The sequence below is a fragment of the Stigmatopora argus genome, chromosome 4 (assembly GCF_051989625.1).
Source record: "Stigmatopora argus isolate UIUO_Sarg chromosome 4, RoL_Sarg_1.0, whole genome shotgun sequence".
In the NCBI taxonomy this organism is placed as follows: domain Eukaryota; kingdom Metazoa; phylum Chordata; class Actinopteri; order Syngnathiformes; family Syngnathidae; genus Stigmatopora; species Stigmatopora argus.
Window position 1 is genome coordinate 22256609 of NC_135390.1, and position 27453 is coordinate 22284061.

The 27453-nt window shown below is 43.2% G+C and overlaps 3 protein-coding genes and 3 non-coding genes across 8 annotated transcripts; 3 read left to right on the forward strand and 3 right to left on the reverse strand.

The window, feature by feature from the left end:
- Positions 1-2191: 2191 nt before the first annotated feature.
- lingo4b (leucine rich repeat and Ig domain containing 4b) lies at positions 2192-13152 on the reverse strand. 2 transcript variants are annotated; one of them, XM_077597905.1, is made up of 3 exons: positions 12948-13152; positions 6455-6562; positions 2192-6393 (listed from the first exon to the last, which is right to left on the reverse strand). In XM_077597905.1, the coding sequence occupies exon 3, from the start codon at positions 6379-6381 to the stop codon at positions 4561-4563; it is 1821 nt and encodes a 606-aa protein (XP_077454031.1). In that variant the 5' UTR covers positions 6382-6393; positions 6455-6562; positions 12948-13152; the 3' UTR covers positions 2192-4560. The 2 variants fall into 2 exon arrangements, with proteins under 2 accessions (XP_077454031.1, XP_077454030.1); XM_077597904.1 differs by lacking the exon at positions 12948-13152 and adding an exon at positions 6644-6785.
- Positions 13153-14390: 1238 nt separating this feature from the next.
- On the forward strand, positions 14391-24878 carry ctsk (cathepsin K). 2 transcript variants are annotated; one of them, XM_077599045.1, is made up of 9 exons: positions 14391-14452; positions 18401-18609; positions 19755-19881; positions 20773-20895; positions 20961-21113; positions 22027-22245; positions 23127-23292; positions 24218-24326; positions 24399-24878. In XM_077599045.1, the coding sequence occupies exons 3-9, from the start codon at positions 19756-19758 to the stop codon at positions 24496-24498; spliced, it is 996 nt and encodes a 331-aa protein (XP_077455171.1). In that variant the 5' UTR covers positions 14391-14452; positions 18401-18609; position 19755; the 3' UTR covers positions 24499-24878. The 2 variants fall into 2 exon arrangements, with proteins under 2 accessions (XP_077455171.1, XP_077455172.1); XM_077599046.1 differs by lacking the exon at positions 14391-14452 and having other exon boundaries at positions 17988-18609.
- Positions 16528-16610, forward strand: trnal-cag (transfer RNA leucine (anticodon CAG)). Its single transcript has one exon. It is a non-coding gene; the product is annotated as a tRNA-Leu (tRNA).
- Positions 18947-19029, reverse strand: trnal-cag (transfer RNA leucine (anticodon CAG)). The gene has a single exon. It is a non-coding gene; the product is annotated as a tRNA-Leu (tRNA).
- Positions 19110-19192, reverse strand: trnal-cag (transfer RNA leucine (anticodon CAG)). The gene has a single exon. It is a non-coding gene; the product is annotated as a tRNA-Leu (tRNA).
- A 681-nt stretch (positions 24879-25559) lies between the features above and the next one.
- Positions 25560-27125, forward strand: LOC144073220 (cathepsin S-like). Its single transcript, XM_077598885.1, is given in 6 exon segments — positions 25560-25697; positions 25764-25993; positions 26031-26274; positions 26561-26726; positions 26799-26901; positions 26969-27125. Coding segments are annotated over 6 exon segments (981 nt in total). The 3' UTR covers positions 27069-27125.
- Positions 27126-27453: the final 328 nt, after the last annotated feature.

Sequence of the window (27453 nt, forward strand, 5' to 3'; positions counted from 1 at the left end):
CTGATTGGCTGCTCATTTGAAGCAACACTGTGCAATTAACAACAACTCTACCAATTGAATACACTGACTTTACAGCTAATGCTAATTTTTCTGCCATTAATCTCGCACCCTCTGCCAGCCCTCCAAGCCAAATTGTCTCGGACATAGTTTACGTGGCACTCCGTCCTCTTATTTTGTCGGAAAAAAAGAAAACAAATCCTCCTCCTGACCGGCGAATAACCCGACGGGGACGCCGCCGAGCCGTAACGTGACGGGGGCGGCCGAAGGGCGCTCTAATCCGACCTCGTCCAATGAAAACGAGAGGCCGTCTTAAAAATAGGCGATGCGCGGGTTGCCAGGTTGGCAGGATGTCGCCGATTTGAGACGTTTGCGAGATAATCCTAAAGGATTGAAATCTGGAAATGGTCATGTGATGCTTTTCATTTTTTTTGGCCCCTTTTCAGAGACGGCTAATTTTATACAATATACAAACACAAGAATATCTTATTATTTATGTTTATCGAATGTGTTTAAAATCAAACAGAGGTCTAGTAATCAGTATAGTATCATTTTAGAAGAAAAAAATACACTTTTTACCCAATAGAACAGTACAAATGTGCAAAAAAACCAACATTAAATTTCAAACCATGAACATAATTTGCCCGGTGGACGAGTGTTAAGCGATTCGGCCTCACAGTTCTGAGGTTCTTGGTTCGAATCCAGCTCGCTCCTCCCGTGTGAAGTTTGCATGTTCTCCCTGAGCTTGCGTGGGTTTTCTCCGGGTACTCCGGTTCCCCCCCACATCCCAAAAACGTGCATGCTAGGCTAGCTGGCTAACACTCTAAATTGTGTTAGCGTGAATGGGTGTTCCACATCCCAAAAACAGGCATGCTAGGCTAATTTAATGCTAAATTGACTTTACCTATTTGTGTGATTGGTTGTTTGTCTCCTTGTGCCTTTTGATTGGCTGGCCACCGATTCAGGGTGTTACCCACCCGTTGTTAGCTGGGATGGGCTCCAGCACGCCCCGCGACCCTCGTGAGGATAAGCAGTCAGTCCGGAAAATGAACAAATGAATAGCGTGACATTTGTGGCCTCGTCATCCAAATCATCATCATAAAAAAAATGGATACGTGGCTCCTTTAAGACTTGAAAGTCTATTTATGAGAAGATGTTTTCCAGAAAAGGAGCGTTCCTTCCTAACAGGCCACTTTTTGTTGTTATTGCGAAATTGCCGACGAAGCGCTTTGCTTACGTAAGCCTTTGTTTTTCTTTTTATAACGTCTGACTCCATAAAGATTTGCTTTTAAGATGATTAGGTATGATCCCGCCTTCTGTTTATCTCTCGTAGGATAACAACGACAAAAAAGCCAAGGCAGGGGATTTGCAGATTTTAAAATCATCTTTTGAAATGGAAAAAAATTGGGATGAAAAATAAAAGGGAGTTTTTAGACTTCATGTGGAATTACAATAAATATTTTGTATTTTGCATTATGCCAGGATATATTTTCATACACTAGAGTTCATGCTCTCTTACGGTGGGTCAAAAAGAGACAAAATTAAATAAAAAATCAATATTTACAAATATAAAACAATTCTATAATTAAATAAATATCATATGATAAATGGAAATAAAACTGGCTATAAATAAAAAAAATACGGGATAAGAGTCAGAATTTGATATAAAAAATAATCAATAAAATTCTAATCTAATCTAATAATAACAAAAAATAATATATCAATAAATACATACAATATAAGAGTAAAAATAAATAGTAATATAAATTCCCAAAATAAGAAATGGCACAATTTAACAACTTTATGCACAAACACAAATAAAACCATGCATAAAAGTCACATTAAATCGCAATTAAAGACAAAAACAAAAATAAATTTTGTATATTGACTTAAATATCAATCTTTGAATAAAAGCGCTTTGCTCTCCATTTTTTAATTTATTTCATTGTCATCTTGAAAAACATTGAGAAGGAAATATTATGTCAATAAATGATATATATTTAAATAAGGGGCATTCCTATGTGTGTATGTAAATACTATTCCTGGGTCGATGCTAATGGCTAACGCCGCTATGCTACCGCTATTTGCTTATGGAGTTGGAAAACATTAACTTCAAATGCTAACAGCTAAAGTTTTTTGGGGGGAAGTTCTTCAAAATGGAAAAAAAGTTAAAATAGAAGAGAAAAAACACAACTTTCATTGTTAAAGCATTTATTTGTTGTCACACATCAAAAGTCATTGTGAGACTAATTACAAAACATTAGCTTACTAGCATAATTGCCCAAGTCATTTTTGACCATTTGATGCAAGAAAACACAATTCAAAGCAATAAAAACACATTTTTGCTAGCGCATTTATATTCACATTTGACCACTACATAAAAAATAATTATGCTACTAAGCAAACAAAAAAAACTCGGCATCCACTTTCAAACGTTCTTGACCTAAATATTTACAACGGCGTCTCCTCGCAATAAAAGAAAGTGAGGCACATGTTCCGTGTGACGCGGGTACAAAATAAAAAAGAAAACATGATTTCTTGCTTATAAAAACAAAAGACGTGTCATCGCAAAATAAGAAAAAACATCCTGGGTTAGCGTCCAATGCTAAAGGGCACATTCCTATATACACAAAGCGTCTGAGTTGCTAGCTAAAGCTAATTCTCGCTAGCTATTTAGCATATTAGCGTAGACTAGTCTTCACAGTGAGCGAGTCTACTACTCTTGTTGGCAATGAAAAGATTACAAAATGCTAACAACAACTTGCTAATCGCTAGCGTCGCATCTATCCAAGATGGCCGACGCAAAGAGAGCAATGCTTGACATCCCATCGTGTGGCGGTCTATCCTTCTCTGCCGTGAGTTTATCATGAGGAGGCGTCCAATCCGTTTGAAGTGGGAGGGTGGCAGCGGATTAATCGATGTCGTGGTAGCTAGCGAATTCATTTATTTTCCCTAAAAATTAGATTTAATTGCCATAAATGTTTCTCACCAACCAAACTAATATCAAAATAAAACATGTTATTTTATACAAAGTTTATTTTGAAGTTGAATTAATTCTGTATTTTACTGAATAAGATAAAAAATGTATAAAACACAAAAAAGTTCCGTTTTAATCCCATTTTGCTTTTGGCCAGGAAGTCAAGAGTCACTTACAGGAAGTGATGTCATCTTAATTTCTGTGGCGGTTAGCGTTTTAGCTTGGTTTTGTTTTTTCTTCAATTAATTTATCGGCAAAATGTTGTATCGCTAATTTCCCCGACACGAACCATGCTAATATATATATTTTTTTCTGTCCAAACCAGATATGCTGAGCGGATTGAATTAAAGCACAAAAACGGTAAGTAGCCTATTTTTTTTATAAATCCAAACATTTAATAGCGCCAGTAAAAAAATCCTGTTTTTAATATTTTAACACGATAAATAAGCAGTTCAATCGCTCTGCTTGCTTGTAGACTTGACAAGCGGAAATGTAAGATATCTAGTACTTAAATGTAAGATATCTATCATTAAGTATGCTCATGTTCATTTTTTTCCCCCAAATGCTTTGCTCTTTTTTCCACTCGTACTCACTTGCGCCGTTTTATGGCAATTTTGAATGTGTATATTCAAATCTGGCGCACGTCGGTTCACCGTTCTAGGGTCGTGGGTTCGATCCCAAGTCGGTGTGGCGTTTGCGTGTTCTCTCCGGGCTCAGGTGGCTTTTCTCTAGGTACTCCGCTTTCCTCCCACATCCCAAAAACATGTATGCTAGGCTAATTGTACGCTAAATTGTCTTTCGGTATTTGCGTGATTGGTTGTTTGTCTCATCGTTTCCTGCGATAGGCTGGCCACCGATTCAGGGTGTCCCTCGTTGACTGCCCATAGTTGGCTGGGGTAGGCTCCAACACCCCCGCAAACTCTCGGTTCAGAAAATGAATGTTAAAATCTCTGACCCGCTTTCCGTATTCTGACTCGTCGCACGGTAACGTCAGCGAGTCTTGATTACCCGGAATCCTTGCCTTATGGCAAGGGTGTCAACTCGATTTCATGTGGGCAGGACCATTTTAGATATAATATTTAGATATTTTTTGTATAAATGGATTAAATGAACTGGATTAAAGGCCCTGAATATTCAGTTTTTTTAGAGATCTAAAACAATGTTTATTTTAGCTTTTTTAAATATATTTTTAGATTTTACAAAATGATTTTTGAACTAAAAACAAAGAAAATATGGATTAAAAAAATAGCAATTATCGATTTAAAAGGGGGAAAATCAAGAAATGCAATATACATCTATACTCTTCATTTGAATTTGATCCTAAAACAGAAAGTCGCCACTCATCATTGACTTTCGGGCCACACAGAATGATGCGGCGGGCCAGATTTGGCCCCCGGGCCGCTACTTTGACACCTGTGCCTTATGGCATTGGTTTCACCCAATTGCAGAGGCAAACCGAAAATGACAAGATTGAAGCATTTCATGAGTGTAGACTTTGAGAGTTCCTTGGATCTTCATGGTTTGAGAAGAATGGAAAGAAGAAGTCCAAGAAAACGAGCGTTTCCATGGTAGCATTACACTCGGTTTTAGATCAGTTTCATGGTGAACCTGCCGCCGTCCCCGCCGTCCCCCCCGCCACCCGTAGAGGATCGGGGGACAAAGTCGATGGTGGCCGTGTGTTTGATCTGGCCCTTGCTTTGACTCCAGAAGAACATGAAGACGAAGCAAATGGCCACGGAGCTGAGGAAGGACAGGAAACCCATGGTGGTGGCGATGATCAGCGTCTTGGCGTCAAACGGGTACGGCTTGGCCACCTGGGCCGAAGAGTTGGTGGCCCGGGGGACCGGGGGCTCGGCCCAGTCCTCCTCGGCCAATAGGGGGATGGTCCGGTTCCGCGAGCCCGCCCTCACGTGGAGGCCCACCGAAATGCTGTCGTTCCCGGCGGCGTTGCCCGCCCGACACTGGTAGGTGCCGCTGTCGCGCACCTGCGCGAAGCGCACCTCCAGCGTACCGTTGGGCAGGACCCGGACCCTCCCCGCTGGGGTCAGAACGATCTCGTGGGAGGAGATCCAGGTGACGGAAGGGGCGGGGTCCCCGTCGGCCCGGCAGGAGAAGAGGACCGTGGTTCCGTCCTCCACCCGGGCCTCCTGCGGTCTTCGGTCCAGGATCCGGGCGGGCCGGCAGACGAAGATCCCGGGCAGTTCTTTCTCGGAAAAGTCTCGGAACTGGCGCCGCCTGGCCGCCTCGGGGGAGGCGCAGGTGGGCTGGCGGCCGTCGAAGTCGAGGCGGAGACGGCGACGGACCACCCAGAGAAGACGGCAGTCGCAGGAAAGGGGGTTCCCGTCCAGCCTCAGGACCTGGAGGCTCCCCGCCGAGTGCAAGGCGCTCTCCTCCAACGTGGCGAGCCGATTGGACGTCAGGTTGAGCGTGCGGAGCGAGGACAAACCCTGGAAGGCGCCGGGCTCGATCCGGAGCAGGTTCCCCCCGGCCAGGTGCAACTCCTGGAGCCGGACCAGGTCCCGCAGAAGGTGGCCCCGGATGACGGCGATGGGGTTGTGGGACAGGTCCAGGAAGCGCAGGTAGACCAAGTGGCGCAGGGCCGGGTACGGCACGGCGCTCAGGTTGCAGCCGCTGACCACCAGGGCGCTCAGGTTGAGTCCCGTCAGGCTGTCGCCGCCCACCGTGTCCAGCGAGGCCCAGTCGGCCAGGACCAGGGTGCGCAGCCGCCGCAGACGGCGGAAGGCGTTGTCGGGCAGCGCCGAAATGCTCAGACGCAGCAGGCGCAGGTACGTCAGGCTCTGGAGATGCGACAGCGCCTCACTGGGGACGGAGGTCAAATTGCTGCGGTCCACGCGCAGCTCGCGTAGGGCCTGCAGGCCGTAGAAAGCCCGCCGCGAGACGAAGACCAGGTCGTTCTGCTCGGCGTCCAGCGTCTGCAGCTTGGCCGTCTCCCGGAAGGTGTAGTCCAGGAAGACCAGGAGCTCGTTCTGGCTCAGGTCCAGGTAGCGCAGCTCGGACAGGCCCGAGAAGACCCCCACGGGGAGGATTTTCAGACGGTTGCCCTTGATCCGCAGCGTCCGGAGATTCTGCAGTCCTTGGAACGCTTCCACCTCCATCATGGAGATCAGATTCTGGCTCAGGTCCAGCTCTTGGAGATCGGAGAGGCCGTAGAACTGCCGGCGGCCCACCGTCCGGATCTTGTTGTGGGATAGATCCACCCGCCTGGCGTCGGCGGAAAAACCCTCCGGGACCGAGTTCAAGTGTTTGTCCGAGCAGACCGCCTCCTTGGTCTCCGGCCGGCACGAGCAGCGGGGTGGGCAACCCGCCGCCGAGACGGCCAGTCCCGTGGGGATCAGGATGGCCCACGTGGTCCACGTCGCCCACCGTAGCACGGACTCGGCGAACATCTTGGCCCCTTTCTGAAAAAGACATCGCCATCAATCGGAGAACGACGTTTACTCGACGGACTCGACGGCCTACCGCGTGAGCGCGCCGGCGCGGGGGTTCATAACCAGCCGGCGTGGAGTCGGTCTCGGCTCTGGTGGTCTCCCGTGAGTCCGGTCCGGGTTCGATCCCTCTTAGCGTGACCTTCGGGAAAAACGGAAAAGCGTAAACATCCGGGAATCGTTTTCATGACTCTGATTGGCTAGCTAGCTGACGCATTCCTACCGTTTTCATACCGCTAAAGTCACTGGGGGTGACGGAGCCTATCCCAGCCGACGACAGGCACCCTGAATCGGTCGCCAACCCATCGCAAGGTCAACCGATCTGAACCGTTAGGGTGACTTTACTGTGTTCAACCAGCTAGCCTACCTAGCGTGCATGTTTTGGGATGTGGCGGTAATACCCGGAGAAAACCCACGCAAGTCCGTTGGAGAACACGCAAAGCTCAGATGAGAAGGCGACCTGTCATTCCACGCTAAAGTGCTAGCAGCATTGTTAAATTCGTTTTTTAGCACGTCGTTAATCCACGTGTTCTATTTGATTTTATGATGTCAATAAATGCATTATAATATTACATCCACTTTAAAAATATATTCAGGCTTGTTCTATTCTGAGGTGAACTTTAGATGCCCGCCATGACACGTTTTGCTTTAACTCTTTGCCTGCCATCTTGAAAAAAAATAGTCATTTAAAAAATTTTGTTAAATGAATTTAAAAAATGTACTTGTTCCCTGCTATTGTAGACAAAAAAATTAAAATGTATTAACATTTTATTTGGGCAAAAAGTTTTCTTTTTCAAAGCCTTTGCTCTCATTTTAAATAAAATAAGTCAATATGCCATTAGATATATTATTAAAAAATGAAAAACACTGTTTACAAAAAAAACAAGTTTTCTTTAACCTGAATAAAGAATTTAAAATATTCAACTCTGGAAATCCTGCCTTAACAGCGCCCCCTATCGGCTGAACATCAGGACACCAACCGGGACAGACATTCCCAGAATGCCGCGGTCTGAAGTGCTGATCCGCCTGATCCGAGCTGGTGAAAGACAGCAATTGGCAGGTGCGTGACGTCCCGAGTGCGACCAATCAGAGATTTGCTTTTGGACCCCTCGCTAGCCCCGCCCCCTGTTGAAAAATCTCAATCCCGCATTTCATAACACGAGGTGTAAAACCCTTCTCGCATGTTGGTTAGAATCCATCCTGAACTCGCGCTTAGGGGACACTCATGAGCTACCATTGACGCTAATAGACGTCCAATTCATTTTGACTGGGACGGTTGAATGAACATTCGTTAATAGCAGTGAATGTGGTCATCCTAAATATTCTCTTTAACTTAGTAGTAATGCTATTTATTTATTTTGTGATTTCATTTTTAAAAAAACATTGGCTGCCACTGGCGGCGCTCGATAACCAATCAATTTTGACGTATTTATAACTAAAAAAAATTTAAAAAACAATATTAAAATTGTAATAAAAAAATAAAATAATTATTACCGCCAATATTTGAATTTTCAAACTATAAAGGGTTCAAAGTTTTTGGACAAAAAATAATTTAGGTTCATTTTAAAAATCATTCCACAATACCGTATTTTCAGACGACAAATCACACTTTTTTCATATTTTTTTTGACCTTGCTTTTCACTCCGACCGCCTATTGATTTTTTTAAGGGTATTTTTACCTGAAAAAAAATGTTATTGTAAGAGACTTAGCCAACTTTCTATTTCTACTTCAACGTAGATTTGCTCAAAAATCCCCAAGAATGTGACTCCAGTTTTTCCACTTCACTTTAGTTAGTGCGACTTATAGTCCAAAAACTACGGTACATACACAAATCCCCCCGTTTTTGTGGACGCTACCTCATTTGTTCTCTTGTTTCCGTCTCACTCCTCCTCGCCATCGACGCCTCGCTCCAAAACAACAACAACAACAACAACAACAACAAACATTCGTCGTCGTCGGCGATCCGCGACCCTCCTCCTTGCCGAATCGCCGCGTCCCGCTTCCCTCGCCGAAATATTTTTAGCGAGAGCCTCAAATCCCCAATTAAAGTGTCCCAAAGCCCGGGTGGGTCTGTTTTTATGAGCCGCCACGGCGCCCCCCGACGCCCGTGGCGTGCATTGAGTGTTGAGCACGGGCTGAAGTGAGCAGCTGCTTTATGAGCGACACACACAAAAAAAAAATGTTTTCCCCGCGGGCAGACTTTTAGCAGCCGGCCGAACACTTCATGTTACAAAACAACAACAAAGACGGCCTGTCAAAATCTTAAGACTTTGCAAAGGCAGGCCGGCAGGCAGCCAGCGAGCTTTTTTTAAAGATACCGCTAGTAAACAAACACTCGTGTGGAAATGGAAATTGACATTTTGTATGGCGATTCAAGTTTGATCCCGATTAATCCCCATACTAGCCTTTAAATCAATGGTGTCAAAGTGGCGGCCCGGGGGCCAAATCTGGCCCGCCGCGTCATTTTGTGCGGCCCGAAAAAGTCAATTATAAGTGCAGACTTTCTCTTTTAGGATCAAATTTATGTGAAGATTAGAGATGTATAGGGAATATTTCCTGATTTTTTTCTAATTTTTCAATCAATCATTGCAATTTTATTAGTTCAAAAAGCCTTTTGTAAAATCAAAAAAATAAATAGATAAAAATATTTTCTCTGTTCCACTTTAATATTGAACATAATATAATTTGTTTCCTTTTCAAGTGAAAAACACATCATTAAAAGACATTTTCCCTTACTAAGAAAAAAAGCTCAAATAAACATTGTTTGAAGATCTATAAAAAAATTGAATAGTTAGGGCTTTTGATTCACTGCTTTTAATCCAATTTTTTTAAAATTTCTAAATATTATATCTAAAATAATCTGATGAAATCGAGTTGGCGTTAGGCCCGTGAACCAACCCGAGTTTGACACCCTTGCTTTAAGTAGATTGCCATTTTTTAATATCGCTTTCAAAACATTCATTTTCTGAACCAGGTTTGCGGGGGTGCTGGAGCATATCCCAGCTAACTACGAGCCCCAGGCGGGTGAAACCCTCAATCGGTTATCAGCCAATCGTGGGGCCCGAGCAGACAAACCACCAATCATAGCTAGTAGCAATTTAGAGTGTTCAACCAGCTACCTTAGCATGCATGTTTTGGGGATGTGGGAGGAAACTGGAGTACCCGGAAAAAACCCACGTAATCCCGGGTAGAACATGCAAACTCCACAGAGGAGGACCCATCTGGGTTCGAACCCAGAACTGCGAGGCCGACGCGCCCTGGACCTTGGACAAAATACCCCCCAAAAACCCACGTAAAATCCTTCCCGAGCAACCAAAGAAGACGGCAAAAGCGAGTACTGGACTTGACGACGTAACATGCAATTGCTCTTTAAAGTGCGACCTTAGCAAGGTTAAGAGCTGTCAATTAGCGTCCAAAAGCCCCGCCCCCTCGCAAGGGGCGCTCGCCGTCGACCTAATTTACGAGGTGGCGCCGTGCCCAGACTAATTCCCTCGCCTCATTTATGGCGGCTATTAATAAAAGTGCCGACGTGGCATTTTGCGCCCGACACTGAGTGGCGTTCAAATTAAGCCCCGCCTTCAGAAACTTCCCTTCGAGAACACGCTCTTGTTCAATTGCTAGCAACAGTGTGGAGTTTGCGTGGCTTTTCTCCGGGTACTCCGCTTTCCTCCCACATCCCCAAAAACACGCATGCTAGGCTAATTGGATGCTAAATTGTCCCTAGCTATAAGTGATTGGTTGTTTGTCTCCTTGTGCCCTGCGATTGGCCGGTGACCAATTAAGCTGTCTGGTGGCCATACATTGCTGGGATAGGCTCCAGCACCCCTGGCGACCCTTGTGAGGATAAGCGCTTCATAACATGAATGAATTCTGAAAATTTTGGTCCATTGGTGTAAATATCAATATGTACTATAATATAGTTTTTTTAGCATTATTTTGTCGTTTTAACCGTTTCACTGCCATTGACTGCTATAGACGTCCAATCTAGTTGGATTGGAGAGCTGGCCGCCATCAATCGATGGATTCAGGGATTATTATGTTCAAAATAAGCAACGGGAGAGTTGATTCCATTTTAATTTAGTGATATTAAATATAAAATAAGGCAATAATGCTTTGAATTTGGCTGCTAAGTTTGCTATTTAATTTTTCTTCCATTTCTAGTTCATCTTCATTTCTAGTTCTTTTTAAAAAAAAAATGTTTCTTGAGTTTGACTGTTTTGACGGCGTCAATCAATCCCAAGCGTCTCGCCGTCGCCGCGGCAACGCACGATCGGGCAGGCCAATCCCTTTTAAAAATCAGATTACCGTAACGTGCTTTTATAATCTATTGTTTAATCATTTCAGCGTATTGCTTTTTAGAGGGGCCTTCATAATCCTCTTAGTTTGGCGTTATTTTTTGCGCCTCCCACGCCAAAACGTCCTCTTTTCGGCGCCCCAGTCCGATGACGTCGTGGCATTGTGGGAAGAAAATAAATAAATAATCATTCAATAAGTCATAAATAAACAAGTAGTCAACCACATAAGTGCAGAAATAACAACAAGAAAAACACAGCTTAATCAGTACCGTATTGTCCCGAATATAAGACAACTGACACTTTTTCAGTCTTATTTCAATGCAAAAAAAACATCCTCTTGTGTTCAAACCAATACGGTAATCAACAACAATATGTTTTTGTGTTTTTGTTTTATTTTGGCAAATCACTTGTTCGCCACCCTTGATTTATAATATTATTTGTATTACCAAATATAGGTATTAAGTCAAAACATGACAATATTTTTGGTTCGGAAACGGATATCTTGGCAGCTAACATTTTGGCGTGCTCAATTGTTTTCGACAGCTAGCGGCGGTGATGTCGTCGTGTTTTGGGGCGGCGGCGGCCAAGCTTTCAATTTAATCAGAGAGGTTTTTTTTTACGAGCGGGAAAGTGTCGGCGATCCGTTGGCGAGCGTTGACACGGCTCCCCTTAGCGCTAACGCCGTTCTTCCATTCCGTCACGGACAAACGGCGATAACTTTGACTTCTTGCCAAGCTCGCGTGCGTCACGGGGGCGGGGCGACGTGGGAGAAGGTCCGGCGTTGAATCGCTCGCTAACGATTGGCTGCCATCGACGGCGAGAGACGTCAATGGGAATGACGTGTACTCGTCTATTAGCATCTAGCGCTGTCAATGCCAGGGAATGAATTAAAATAGTATATTTTCCTGTTACTTTGAGTTACTTCCTGTTGATTTTGGGTCACTTCCTGTTGATTTTGGGTCACTTCCTGTTAATTTTGGGTCATTTAGGGAATGCCTGGATTGGACAGCCAATGGACATCCAATCCATTGCAAATAATTGACACGGAATGATCACGTTTCTGTCCAAATGACGGCCATAAATGTCCAATCCATCCCCAAATAATAAATTAAAATAGCGTTGGAAGAGAGGGGAAAAAAACTAAATATATATCATAAATAAGAAGAAATTGTTCATATTTTTTTTATTTTTGAAATCTATCTATTTTTTGTACATTTGTTTTCTTTCTTTATATTTATTTACCTTGTAGCTTTTAATCTGGCGACTTTCCCATGGTTTGCTGTACTTTAAATGAAATCTATATGTCGTAGTAAGATTATTATAGAGAGGGGAAAAAAACTAAATACATATATCATAAATAAGAAGAAATTGTTCATACATTTGTATTTTTCAAATCTATTTTTAGTACATATATTTGTTCTCTCTATATATTTATTTACCTTGTAGCTTGTAATCTGTTTTATTTGCCGTACTTTCCCATGCTTTGCTGTACTTTAAATGAAATCTATATGTCGTAGTAAGACTGTTATATAATAATTGCCACTGAATGATCACGTTTCTGTCCAAATGACGGCCATAAATGTCCAATCCATCCCCAAATAATAAATTAAAATAGCGTTGGAAGAGAGGGAAAAAAACATATATATATATATATATATATATATATATATATATATATATATATATATATATATATATATATATATATATAAAAAGAAATTGATCATATATTTGTATTTTTGAAATCTATTTTTTTGTACATACATTTGTTTTCTTTCTCTATTTATTTACCTTGTAGCTTTTAATCTGTTTTATTTGCCGACTTTCTCATGGTTTTCTGTACTTTAAGTGAAATCTTCTATACGTCGTAGTAAGACTATTTTGACATATTTTTCCACCAATATTTCTCAAAGTTGAAGTCAAGGTTAAACAAGGTTAAACTTTGACGTTTCGCGTTGAAACGTGAGCGCGCCGTCGTTTCATTGTTCGCTCAACCTCGTGAACTATTTGGATTAAACGCAAAGTAGATCAAGCGCTGTCCCACTTTGGACGCAATCAAGAGTAACACAGCCTCGCCGTCCCCCGCCGTCTCCCCCCGTCCGTCCCCCCGCCGTCCCGCCGCAAAGCTGATTTCGTCGAAACGGCGGCGAAGGAGGGCGCCGTAGCCAAAGCCGTCCCCTGCCAGGTGCGCTCAAACAAAAGCGAGAAAAGTCGGCAGCGAGTAAACATACCGCTTTGGACGGCTTTTCATCCCGCCGTAATTCCTCGGGTGTCTCTCGCCTCGCCGTCCGTCGTCCGTCGTCTTCGCCACCCGCCGTCGGGAGAGCTCTCCTCCGCGAGAATCCGTCTGGACTTGTAGGAGCGAGCGAGAAAGTTGGCGAGCGCCGCCGATGGCGCGTCTTGAGCTCGGCCCCGCCCCCTCCGCGATCCGCCCATAATAGTGGATGGGATGGCGCACAAAAGCGCGGGTTTGCACGCCACAGCGGTCGCCGCCGCCGCCGCCACTCCACTAGAAAGCTCTTTTCAGGCTTAGACAAGTGTTGTGTACTTCAAATCAGGGCACTGGCTTTTCATTTTGAAAAGCTATTTTTTTGGCCCTTGGGGTTTCCCGCACTTTTCCCACACAATTTTTGTTATTTAAAACCATTTCGCAGATATGAACAATAAATAAAAAATCGTGCTCATTGAGGTTTTAACCATCCATTTACTCATTTTCTGAACCGCATATCCTTACCAGGCCCGCGGGGGGTGCCGGAGCCTATCCCAGCTAACTACCAACCGGGCGAGGACACCCTGAATCGGTGGCCAGCCAATCACAGAGCACCGACAGACAAAGGACAAGCCTCCACGCTCATACTCATACTTAGGGACAATTTAGCATCCAATTAGCCTAGCATGCATGTTTTTGGGCTGTGGGAGAAAACCCATGCAAGCCCAGGGAGTACATTCCACACAGTGAGGACCGACCTGGGAATCAACCCACGATCCCAGAACTGCGAAGCGGACCTGCTAACCACTTAACCACCGCGCCACCGCGAGCTTTTATCACTTGGAATCAAATCAGCTCCAATTATTCTAATTTCTATCAGATCGGGACTCAGAATTGAAAGATCCCAAAAATCGGGTGTCTCGGACAAAAATCGGCAATTGGGACGTCCCTTCTTGATCATTTCACAAATAATTCATCATAGAAAATGTACTTAGAATTGGAAATAACCGTTTGGTTGGATTCGGGGCGATTCCAAAGACTGTGGCGGGCGGCTTTTCCGTTTTTCCCCGCACAAATCCAGCGGGGCTCAATTACGCTCCCCCGCATTAAGCGCGAACGGCGAAATGGTGAACTTTGACCTTTCTGTCAGGGTCTTCAAACAAACACCACAACTCGATAGGGAGCCAATTAGTGGAAAAGCGCAACGTGTCAGCATCTTCTTTTAGCCTCGGGAACCGTGGAAGTGTTGTTCTGTCAACAATTACACGTTTTAGAGAAAAAAGTGTTTTTTTTATTCCTTACAGAGCCCCACACTGACATAAATCGAAAAAAAAAACATGTTAAAAAATGTTGTGTTAGCAACCCATCACGTAGTGACAGTTTAGCATACAATTAGCTTAGCATGCTTGTTTTTTTGGATTTTGCAGGAAACTGGAGCACCTGGAGAAAACCTACACAAGCCTTGGGAGAACATGCAAACTCCACAGTGAGGACTCACCTTGGAATCGAACCCACGACGCCAAAACGGTGAGACAGACGCACTAACCACTCAACCACCGCGCCAGATTCACCTCATTTTGGCTTGGATTTGCAAAACATCCATCAAAAGTTGATAGTGTAGGAACAATAATACCCACATGAAATAGGGAAATAAGGCAAGTCACAATTGGATATGATTTTTTGGGGCACTAGAGGGCAGTATCTATTTTTGGGAGTTGAATAACAGTACTTTTAACAGTCCAAATAACATGAAATACACAGCATTATAAAAAAAACACTGTCCCAAGATGGCGTTTATTAACCTATTGCGGCAACTTGCAACCTATTAACCGCGATAAACGAGGTACCTATGTCCGATTATTATTATATTACTGTACTTCCCGCGCACCAAAATGTCCACAAACGTCAAATTCACAGAATAGCTGTTTTGCTTAGCTCGGTGGAAAAGTGTCGGTTGTGCCGTTAAGGTTAGCGACGTCGCGAGGCGAGGCGGCGGGGGGGGGGGGGGGGGGTTGCGCTTGAGGAAGTGCGGCCTGACGGTAACATCTGGCTGTCCTGCTGCCATTCACAGGCTCCGCCTACCTAAAGAAAGATGAATTATACGTGGAGATTAAATCCACCTCCCCACCCAATCAAGCACGCACGGTTAAGTCAAAGGACGAGCGCCGCCGACACACATTGGCCAATTCCCCGAGTCTCCGACGACCACACGCTCGACCGCCTCGGACCGGCTTCCGCGGGAAGGGATCAGCAGATGGCGTACTCCTGGCCTTTGATTCATATTTTTAGATGGGCGATACGTGCGTGGCTTTTGCGCACGTGGGGGTCTCCGTGCGCTCATTAGAGGAGAGGGGCCGCCAGCTGCCGGCGGCCTCGGCCTGGATTCGCTACCTAAAAGGTCCGAGTGCGTACGTGAAGGCGGGACGGGATTAGCATCGGGGGTTAGCGCCGTAACGTTTGGGAGTTTCCATACTTATTCTCAGACTGTGCTCGGTGTGGATTGGATGATACTGTAGCTCACATGTGTCAAAGTAGCGGCCCAGGGGCCAAATCTGGCCAGCCTCATCTTTTTGTGTGGCCCGGGAAAGTCAATGATGAGTGCCGACTTTCTGTTTTAGGATCAAATTCAAAATAGTACAAGGCATGGAATTTGATTGAATCGTGCATTTGGGACTCCATTTAAGACAATAAAACATATTTTAGTGTTATTGACGTCCAATCCTGTTGGACAGGGAGAGGCGAATGATATATCATAGAATGTAATCACAATTGGTTCAAATCCTTTGTAGAGAAAATGTACATTTGTGTATTTTGAAAATAACTGACGCTATCACCCTAAAACACGTGTCAAAGTGGCGGCCCCGGGGCCAAATCTGGCCCGCTGCATCATTTTGTGTGGCCCGGGAAAGTCAATCATGAGTGCCTTGTGACTTTCTGTTTTAGGATCAAATTCAAATGAAGAGTATAGATGTATATTCAATTTCCTGATTTTTCCCCCTTTCAAATTAATAATTGTAATTTTTTTAATCCATTTTTTCTGTGTTTTTAATTCAAAAATCATTTTGTAAAATCTAAAAATATATAAAAAAGCTTAAATAAACATTGTTTTAGATCTATAAAAAACTGAATATTCAGGGCTTTTAATCAATTTATTAAAAAAACAACTAAATATTATATCTAAAATGGTCGGTCCCACGTGAAATCAAGTTGACGTTAAAGCGGCCCGCGAACCAACCCGAGTCTGACACCCTTGCTGTAGCTAGAGTAAGATCGCTAGCTAGCTAGCTAGGTTGGGTAAGTGAGATAGGTAGGTAGGTAGGGTAGGTAAAATTCGCTAGGTAGGTAGATTAGGTAGATTTGGACCTTTCCCAAACTTCGTTCCCCAGTGGCAGTTGACCAATCATACGTCCTCTCGGATTCACCATTGTCCAAATCAATGGTGTCCAACTCGGGGTCTGTTTACAGCTCTCCCAGTTGAATTTAATTGGACATCTAGCATTGACAATAGCAGACAAGCATTTGGATAAAATTGATTTTAAAATTTTAGCATTCAGTTCTCATTTTTTGTATATCTTCCAGCATCGGTTCAGCAGGTCTCACAAGTCAGGATGGCCGAGCGGTCTAAGGCGCTGCGTTCAGGTCGCAGTCTCCCCTGGAGGCGTGGGTTCGAATCCCACTTCTGACAAATAATTTTCTATGCCTTGCAAGATAAGTGATCGCTTTCAAAATTATTGCTAAATAGAAGCATATCGTCCCTTCAGTCAGCTCTGCCGGTCTCAAGTATCCAACATCTAAAAATGTTCAGAAAAATTTGCCATCCCAGGTCAGCGGGGCAGAAAAAGGCCAGCGGCCGGCCGACCGGCCGTAATCCCGGCGAGCCTTAAACCCTCTTTAGTGTCTCCGCCGTGGTTAATCTGGCGACCGGGGAAGAAGAAAAAAAAAGCGGCGTCCGTAAAGCTTCTCGCAAACCCCGCGATCTTACGTAAGGTCCCCGGCGACCGCTCCCACGGCCGGGAACGGCAGGCGGGGATGATTTTTCAGGGATGGCGCGGGTGGAAAAAGGCTAGCTGGGGAACAGGAAGTGAGGAAGATGAGGAAATTGCACCTGATCTTTCATCTGGGCAAGACAGTCACGGGGTCGAGACAGGAAGTCATATTTAGGACAGGATAAAAAAAAAAAAGGGGCTTTTCTCTGGCTAATTCTCTTTCCTCCCACATCGCAAAAACACGCATGCTAGGCTAGCTGGCTAACAGTCTAAATTGCCCCTAGCTACGAGTAATTTGTTGTCGGTCTCCTCGTGCCCTGCGATTGGCTGCCCCCCCCCCATTCAGGGTGCCCCTAGTTATCTGGGGTAGGCTCCAGCACCCCCCGCGAACCTCGTGCGGATAAGCGGCACAGAAAATGAATGAATTCAAATGTAGAATTCCTTTGAAGCCTGGAAATGTGCCCCAAAATGGCCGACTCTTGACCCTCCAGCCTTCATTTGTCATTTTTTAATTGCACCAAACTGCAAAATATGAATTTCGCTGGATTAAAAGTAACATTAAACGTAAATAAAACAATGATAGCGAACAAAACATGTGAGTCACGTGCTAATCACGTTGGTCATGTAACCAACGGAAAGACATTAATAGAAGGGAGACAAAATGGACGCTTGCCACTTCCTCTTGGCGTTAGTCATTTGGATATGAAACACATGAACACGTCTAAATATGTTTACTAAAAATGTCCCGCTTCCGTCATGTGTGCGTGACACGTCGTCAACACGCAAAACGGACATTTGATTAGGTACACGTGCTAATGAAGAACTGTATTAGAATGAAATTCAAATGAAGATGATTGACATGTAAAGAAATTATTGACTGTTTTTTGTCTTTTTTTGAAAGAGTCAATTAAAACATGTCAGTTCATTTTTATGAATTCAAACTGAACTATAGGATGAAATATATTCCTAACAAATTTAAAGGGGAAGCGCTAATTAATTTTACTCCAACTAATTCCTTATTCGATTCCTCCATTAAATACTTTTTTTAATCCCCAAAAATCTAATACGCAACTTTTTTGGGTCAAAAAGGAATTTTAATCTTTAAAAAATAGTCTTTTTGACTTTATCCTAAAAAAAAATCATATTTTCCCATTTGGTTTCAATCCAATATCCTGTTTTTGGTGTTTTTTTCAGAGGGTTGAAACAAATTAATTTGAAACAAAGAGTAAAGCATCCATAAAAAACTAATAATAATAATAATAATAAAACTCTTGCAATAATAATTTGCCAATTTTCTTTACATCTTGACATTTCTAACATTGTTTTTTTTTGTTGAATGTCAAAAAACACTTTTTGTGATTGAAATTAGAACTTCATTGATGTTATGTATATTATTATGTACGTGTGTAGTAGTTAGTAAAAGAGTAAAATGATTATATTTATTAAAAATGCCTTAATTTTTCATTCCTTCCTGCTTTTGTTTTTCCAGCCGTGTCAGCAGACTTCCTCCAGATCCAAGTGACATCACGCCGGTTCTCCAAGTGAAACCAGATGTTTTTGTTCCTCAGCAGGCCCCTCCCCCATCCCAGACCTTCCACAATATTTTTGAACTTCCCTAAAATTCCAGCTTATATCAACCAGACGCTGACCTACTTGCGTCAAAACGGCACTTGAACGCAACGCTCAACTTTTATTCAGGTAAGTTTGGCTTTCAAGTTCTTTTTCTGAGTCGCAAGTTTTGTTTTTTTTGCTCACTAGGGGTGTGACAATATACCAAAATGGTGATTTGTTTCCCAAAAAGTTACCGATATGCTCTCGTCAAGGATCCAAATGTCATTTTTAATGTGTAACTGCTTAAAAGACAAACTGTTGGTCACATTTTTCACTAGAAGACCAAAATTGTAACCCAAAAATGACCCGAAAGGGACCAAAAATGAACTGGAAATGACAAAATAACCATTAATGTTCAGTCAGATTGAAGTCAGAGGGGAAAAAAAACACAAAACATTACCTAGTTTGCAAAAAAATATTTGTCTGTCAGAAGTGGGATTCGAACCCACGCCTCCAGGGGAGACTGCGACCTGAACGCAGCGCCTTAGACCGCTCGGCCATCCTGACTTGGGGTCCATTGAGGTGTCAAATTGAGCTAAACCCCCAACAAACCCATAAAACATCACTAAGTTGGAAAAAAATAATAATGTCAGAAGTGGGATTCGAACCCACGCCTCCAGGGGAGACTGCGACCTGAACGCAGCGCCTTAGACCGCTCGGCCATCCTGACATGGAGGCTACTCAGGCACCAAGTTTAGCTATACCCAAACAAAAACACCCACTGTACACCAACAAATATCTCATCTCATGCAATATTTATAAAGTAGTGCTTAATGGAAAGAAAAGGAGCGATGCATCATGGGAAAAAAGTCCTGACACCAACTGTTTAGGTTGATAAATGCATCACTGTGTTTCATTACATTAAATAAATAACACTGAGGCTTTTCAATTCAGTAAATCCTTCAGTTTCGGAACCAATTATCCTCACAAAGGTCACAGGGGGTGCCGGAGCCTATCCCAGCTCACTACAGGTACCAGGCCGTGTCTGAATTGCCAATTGCAGGGCACATGGAGACAAACATTTACGCTCACACTCATAACTAGGGGCAAGTTAGCATATAATTAGCTTAGCATGCGTGGTTTTGGGAGTTGGGAGGAAAGCAGAGTACCTAGAGAAAACCCACGCAAGCCCGGAGAGAATCTTGTATCGTAAATCGTTTTGCTAACTAGCATGACGTCAATGGCGGATGCTACATTGTTTTAATGTGGGGGGTTTTCTTCTTTTTTTTCAGGATGTGGCTGAGTTTCATTAGCGTGTCCCTGCTAGCCACCTTGGCCCTGGCCCGACTGGATCAGGTGACCTTGGACAGCCAATGGGAGCAGTGGAAGATCACACACAATCGGGAATACAACGGAATGGTCTGTGTTTTCAAATGTATCACATTGGTACCTCGAGATATGAGCTTAATGCGTTCCGGAACTGAGCTTGTATGTCGATGAACGTTTCCCATAGAAATGAACTAAAAACAAAATAATTTGTTCCAACCCTCTGAAAAAACACCCAAAACAGGATATGGTATTGCAAAAACATTTGTATTTGTTCTAATTCGCCATCTATTAACAAAGTAACAAATAACTAGTGGTTTAATAGTACTAAAATGTGTTTAATAGTACTAAAATGAGACTTTTTGCATGGCAACGCGCTCGTAACATAACATAAATTTAAATGAACTTGGATTACGATGCAGACACACTCAAAAATAAGTTGAATCTAACCTTACACTAAACTTAATTCTAATTTTGTTTTAAATTTTGATACCTTTCTTTTCCCGGGTTGGCTCTATTGGCCCCGCCTCCACCCTGACTTTCCGCTGCAACCTATCGAGGCTTGTTTGCTTTTGTCTTCCCTTCAAAATATTCCCCAAATGATGCCCACAAAAGTCCTCAGAATAGAATAACGCACCAGCAAAGACGGAAGATGTCCCGAGGCCGTCAAACGATCCGCTTTTAATCGGCCTGATTAAAGAAAAGCAGGCTGCCGCATCCACCGGCCCTTTGTGACTAATTAAAACGTCGATCTGACCCATTTGCACAAAGGAATGTCTTTCAATGTGTCGGTTAGACTTTTTCTGCTCTGCTAAAAATACCCCTGACTTTTTTTTTTCAATCAAACTGTTATGACAGCTTCACATCACTATATACGTCATTTAATAATTTAAAACAGATACGAGGTACTTCCTTCTGGTCAAAATGGCTGACTTTCCGTGCAATAGTTCATTCATGACGTCCGTCCTCTTGTTTGCGGGCCAGGACGAAGAGGGCATCCGGCGGGCCATCTGGGAGAAGAACGCGTTGATGATCGAGGCCCACAACCAGGAAGCGGCGTTGGGCATGCACTCGTACGAGCTGGGCATGAACCACCTGGGCGACATGGTGAGTGGAAACGCGTGGAAACGTTAGAGGGCGGCAAGATGAGACTTTTTTTGGCTTGCACGCAGACGTCGGAGGAAGTGATGGAGAAGATGACGGGCTTGGAGATGCCCATGACGCGGGAATGCGGCTTCACCGTGAGTCCGGAAGACAAGGCCACCCCGCTGCCCAAATCGGTGGACTACCGCAAGATGGGCATGGTGACGTCGGTCAAAGATCAGGTGAGTTTCATAGCAAATGGTAGTAGCTCAATTAGGATAGGATAGGGTGGCGTAGCATAACATAGGCTAGTTTAACATAGCATAGCATATGAATAGAATATAATACATTAGTTCTGTATTGTGTTCTTAAACACTAAAGAATTATTATTATAAAAAAATCCTAACAATCCAATAAAAAATGACTATTTTGGTCATTTTTAATTTTTTTAGATATTTTTAAATTTTATGTTATTAATTTGGTCATGGATTTTATATTTTTATTTTTTTGAAGGACAATTTGAATTTTTATTCTGTAAGAAAAAAAATCAAGAAATTATGTTAAAAAAAATTGGAGTAAAGAAGTATGAAAAATACCCTTTAGACTGTTTGTTATTAAAATGTTTAAATAATGATTCATGCAAATCCATTTGTGATGAACAAGCATAGAGTCAAATAGCTTTTCAGACAAAATATTTCAGGTTAGGAAACGCTGCCACCTGGTGGAAAAACACGAGAATTCACTTTCACCAAATGAATTCTTGATTAATTTCATTTCACTTTTTTTCATTTATTTTTTATCAAAAATGTGTCATTGTGTAACTTTTTAAAAATTGATTTTTAATATTTCTTTCCGAGTTGACAGGAATTGGTATAACGTTTGTTCTTAAAAAAAGAATTATTATTATTATTTAAAACAATATAAGGGTTTTTCCATTTCAATTTACAGTTTTTCTACAAGGCATTCAAAAAGGTACAAAAACAAGAATACAAAAAAAATGCATTTTTCAATATCGTTAAACACTCCCCCTAGCGGACAAAAAGAAAAACGCATGCTCTTAAGCTTCACTCATTTGAGAGTGGCCGTAAAGTAAGTTAAAAAATGGAATCATTTAAAATGTCCATAAGTGAAGTACTGGTGTTTTTCGCCGCTCAGGGTACGTGCGGCTCGTGCTGGGCCTTCAGCTCAGCGGGGGCGCTAGAGGGTCAGCTGGCTAAGACCACGGGGGTGCTGCGGGACCTCAGTCCTCAGAACCTGGTGGACTGCGTGACGGAGAACAGCGGCTGCGGCGGCGGATACATGACCAACGCCTTCAAATACGTGCGGGATAACGGCGGCATCGATTCGGACGAGGCCTATCCCTACGTGGCGGAGGTAAAAAAAATAATAATAATAATTGTCAGGCTTTCGATCGATTAAATCGAGGAATTTCATGAGGACAAAACTGCTTCAAATTCAATTTTGCTGCTTTGACTAATGCTTTTAAATAGCGTGGCGTTGTAATGACTTGTTCTGAAAGTGCTGTGTTGTTTGGGAGGATACACTCCCATCTAGTGGCAACATTTAATAAGACAAGAGCTATTGTGTGCATTGGGAATGAGCAGAGCAATCTTACGTTCGGAAATGTAAGGCATAAATCATATAAAACAACGATTATATCATTTATATTGATGTCTAACGAGTTGCTAAGTTTTATGGACAAAGGAGCGTGCGTTTATGTTGATGTGAAAGGCTGTGGTCGTCGAGTGAATGCTCATGTTTAACTCTGCTAGCAAGGCATCATAGATTGAGCCTCAATGCTAAATTGTGTTCTACTAGTGTTATTTTGATAAACTATGTCTTGTTCCACAATTCTAAAATCCAAAACAGAGTTCTACACGTGTTGGATATTATTGTAGGGTTTGTACTATGGTTGTTGTGTAAATATCAGCCTAATTAGAGAATAGCACGAAGCTAGCGCTAGTCACAAAATGCTAATCGCTAGCTAGCCGATACAATTGACTTACTGCTTACTGTAGGTATATTGACAATGCTAAATGTGTGGCTAGTTAATGTCATGACAAGTTGTATCATTTATATTTTTGTAAAAAAAAGGGATTTCAATTTTTGTCAGTGATAATAGGTCAATAATAGTATCAAAATGTGAATAGTTAGTGTTAAGTGTTCAATGAAGAATTAATTATACTAATATTTTACAATCAATGTCTTAGTTAAATGGTGGCTTATTATTCTTTTCTTTGCTGTCCCCACCGCAGGCTCAGATGTGTCGTTACAACTCTTCGGGCACGGCCGCCGAGTGCCGCAGCTACAAGGAAATTCCGGAAGGCGACGAGCACGCGCTGGCCGTGGCGCTCTTCAAGGTGGGCCCCGTCTCCGTGGGCATCGACGCCTCCCAGGGGACCTTCCAGTTCTACCAGAGAGGTCAGCCCCAGCTAATTATAATACCGTCGCATTGTACTATAAAATGTCAAGCTTGAGACCTGAGGACCAGGTCTGGCCCGCCACGTCGTTTATTTTGGCCCACAAATGTCAATCATAGCCATCGACTGTTTCTCACCAAATCAATATTTTAAAAGACAGGATTTTTTTTTACATGAAACATTTCGTAAACATAAAAATGATAAGGTTTTTTTCCTTTTTTTGACTTTATTTTTAAAAATAATATTTTTTAAATGTTCCATTTAAAAAATCTATATATTATAGTTAATATACAATTATATAAACTAAAACAACATGATTTACAGTTTGTTTTTTTAAACATTTCAACATAAAAATGTTGTAATTTTTGTCAAGCGTTTTTTGTTTTATTTTTTTAACAGTATATATTAATCAACATTTTTCCCTTTATGAAACAAATACCATGAATACTTTAAAAAAAATAATAATGAATGCAGCTGCCTCTATCTTACCAAAATAAAATTTAGCTAACATTTCTAGTCTCTAGTTTTTTTTAAATTAAAACATTTCAACATAAAAAATGAAATGTAATTTGTATCAGGGTTTTTTGTGTTTTATTTTTTTTTAAACAGTATATATTAATGACAATTTTTCCCTCTTATGAAACAAATACAGTGAATATTTTTTTAAAAAAATGAATGCCCACTTCCTCTTTATCGCCAAAACAAAATTTAGCTAACATTTCTCTGCAATATTTTTCTTTTTTGACTAGTTTTTTTCCAAACAAACACATTTTCTAACGCTCTAACATGAATATTTACAGTTTTAGCGCTTTTTTTTGTTTAAAAAAAAACATTATTTTTTACCTTTTTAAATGCAATAACAATAAAAGAATACATATCTCATTGTAGTTAACCATTGAAACGTTATTGTCCAATCACATCACCAGGCATCTACTACGACTCCAACTGCAACAAAGACGACATCAACCACGCCCTGCTAGCGGTCGGCTACGGCGTGAACGCACGGGGCAAGAAGTTCTGGCTCATCAAGAACAGGTAGGGACGCCATCTCTGCCCCGTGATGTCATCAAAATGCGACCATTTTTCAAACCTTGGCCTTTCTTACAGCTGGAGCGAGAGTTGGGGCAACAAGGGCTTCATCAAGATGGCGCGTAACCGCGGCAACCTGTGCGGCATCGCCAACCTGGCTAGCTACCCGGTGGTGTGAGCCGTTTCCGCGGCGACCGATTTCCCGTTTTTATCGTCACTGTGATCGCTAGCTGCCGTTAGCTAAAATGTTTTGGTCTCGAACGCGCGCTCGTCGTGGCGTCGCTGGACGACGCCGTTTTATGCAAGTCTTAAGCCGTCGGGGGCAAAGGTTAACTTAACCGTCGACGGCAATAGACGTCCAATCCAATTTGACATTTTGACGTTGGTTTGTTAGCCGCTCCCCCTCAAAATGGATTGGACGTCTCTCGCTGTCAATGGCAGTAAATAAGTTAATAAACGAGTGTCTGTGTTATGTAACGCTCAGCACTTTAATTCTGATCAGTCTTGTGTCAAAATAACATTTTGTATAGCGTGAAATAAAATAAAATTGTAAAAGCCTTTTATGATTTGGGTGTAATTCACACGAAAGCCACTGGAGGGCACTGTTTTCACTCTATTGGACAGCTACTAGACCGTGAAACGGTTTTGCATAGTTTCGATGGCATTGTATCGTGGTTTGGATTTTATTAATTATGATTCCGATCAAAAATATATATAGTCGATGTAGGATGTAGTGTTCAGTTGGAGAAACAGGAAATTGAGCCACACTTTCAACACCGTCTTCAAGAATCAGGAAACGACAGCCGCCCTCTCAGATGCTCCACGCAGGCAAGTTTTACCAACTTTTAATTAAACATCCTTTATCATTTTTTTATGATGTTAAAATAAACTAAAACGGAAGACAGTTTTGAATTTGCGTGGGAATTTGCCAGGAGTATTTTTCATGTCCTCAAGTCTGCAGGAAATGAACCAAGTTTACTTTCATTCTATGAAAGATTATTATTAAATAATAGACATAAAAAGATGAATGCATGAAACATTTAATAAGTGAATCGACACATTTCCTGGGTACATTTGAAAAATATTTTAATAGTAAAATACTGCTGTAATTATGATGATAGCCTGATTAACTCTTCTGCCATTGACCTCACTAGACGTCCAATCCCTTTGAAGTGGATGTTTAATAGTAAAAAAAAAATGGATTGGACGCCTATCGCCGTCAATGGCTTTCAACCCAAAATGCATCACTTGTTGAACCAGACCTTCCAAAAATCTCATTTTGCAGGGTCGGTTTTAGCCAGCTTGTTGCTGGCCTCGGATCTGGACCAGCATTGGGCCATGTGGAAGAAGACCCACAAAAAGTGGTATGGCAGTCAGGTTAGTTGCCCGTTTTTTTTCCTTTTTTGTGGTCCACGAGTGACGCGTGATGACATTTGCGTGCAGGAAGAAGACCTTCAGCGCCGAGGATTGTGGGAAAAGAACCTGATGTTCATCACATTGCACAATTTAGAAGCTTCCATGGGCCTCCACGGCTACCGCCTCAGCATGAACGTTCTGGGAGATCTGGTGAGACGCGATCCGGTCAAACCGGGTTGTTTACGGGTCTTTCAGACAAACTGAGCCCGGGGGAGGGAATCTTGAGACTGGTCGCCATATGGCGCCGAAATGAAGATGTTGATTGTGTAAAAAGTGACACCTCTAAAGTTGGAGATGTTGGGTGTTCACGCAGGGTTCCTGTGGTTCTTGCTGGGCCTTCAGCGCGGTGGGGGCCCTGGAGGGCCAGCTGGCCCGGACCAGGGGCCGCCTGCTGGATCTCAGCCCGCAGAATCTCCTGGACTGCTCCGGCAAGTACGGCAACCGCGGGTGCTACGGCGGCTTTCTCGACGGAGCCTTCCGCTACGTCATCGACAACGGCGGCATCGAGTCGGAAAAATCATACCCGTATACGGGACGCGTGAGTACCCGTCTACGGTCGATTGGTCGCCGGTCTTTTGGTCGTCTGTCTTTTGGTCGCCGGTCTTTTGGTCGCCGGTCTTTTCGTCGCCGTCTTTTGGTCGCCGGTCTTTTGGTCACCGCGACAACGGGCGACCAATAGACCGACGACCAAAAGACCAACGACCAAAAGACCGGCGACCAAAAGACCGTGTACCGGGAGTACCGGAGCGGGCCCCGCGACAATTGGACGATCGCTAAAATGTTGCAAGTGATTGCCATTTTGTTTTGGATGATTTTTTTGGCAGGCCGGGCCTTGCCGCTACCGCTCGGCCAACCGCGCCGCTAACTGCTCGAGCTACCGCGCGGTGGCCAGGGGCGACGAGGACGCCCTGAAGCGAGCGGTCGCCTTGGCGGGACCCGTCTCGGTCTGCGTCGACGCCTCCAGGCCAACCTTCGCCTTCTACAGCAGCGGTGAGTTAGCACGCCTGCGAATTTTTGGATGTCTTGCTCAAGAAACTACTAGCTAGTGATTGTTTTGTCCAGGGGTGTACAACGACCCATCGTGCTCTCAGAGGGTGAACCACGCCGTGTTAGCGGTGGGCTACGGGACCCTCGACGGGAAGCAGTACTGGCTGGTCAAGAACAGGTTCTCCTCAGGAAAAAACGTTTGGCTAATCTTCTGGCTAAATGCTAACGGGCTCTCTCCGTTCCAGCTGGGGTCTTTCGTACGGGGAACAAGGCTACGTCCGGATGGCGCGCAACAAAAACAACCAGTGTGGCATCGCCAGTTTGGCCTGCTATCCTGTCATGTAGGGCCCCCGAGACCCCCCATAATGTCGAAAAACGCCTTCAGCATTGTAGTTAAAAGAAAATAAAAAAACCTTTGACTATTAAGGATTTCCTCATAATGTTGAAAAGAGCATTTATTGTTCCACATTTTTAAGAAAATCGGGTTAGCGCCTCGGCCTTGCAGTTCGATCCCAGATGGGTCCTCAATGTCTGGAGTTTGCCTGTTCTCGCTGGGTTTGTGTGGGTTTTCTCCGGGTACTCCGGTTTCCTCCCACATCCCCAAAATGTACATGCTAAGCTAGCTGAATGAACACTAAAATTGCCATTAAGCTATAAATGATTTTTTGTCTCCTCCTGCCCTGCGATTGGCTAGTTCCCCAAGTCAACTGGGATTGGCTCCAGCACCCCC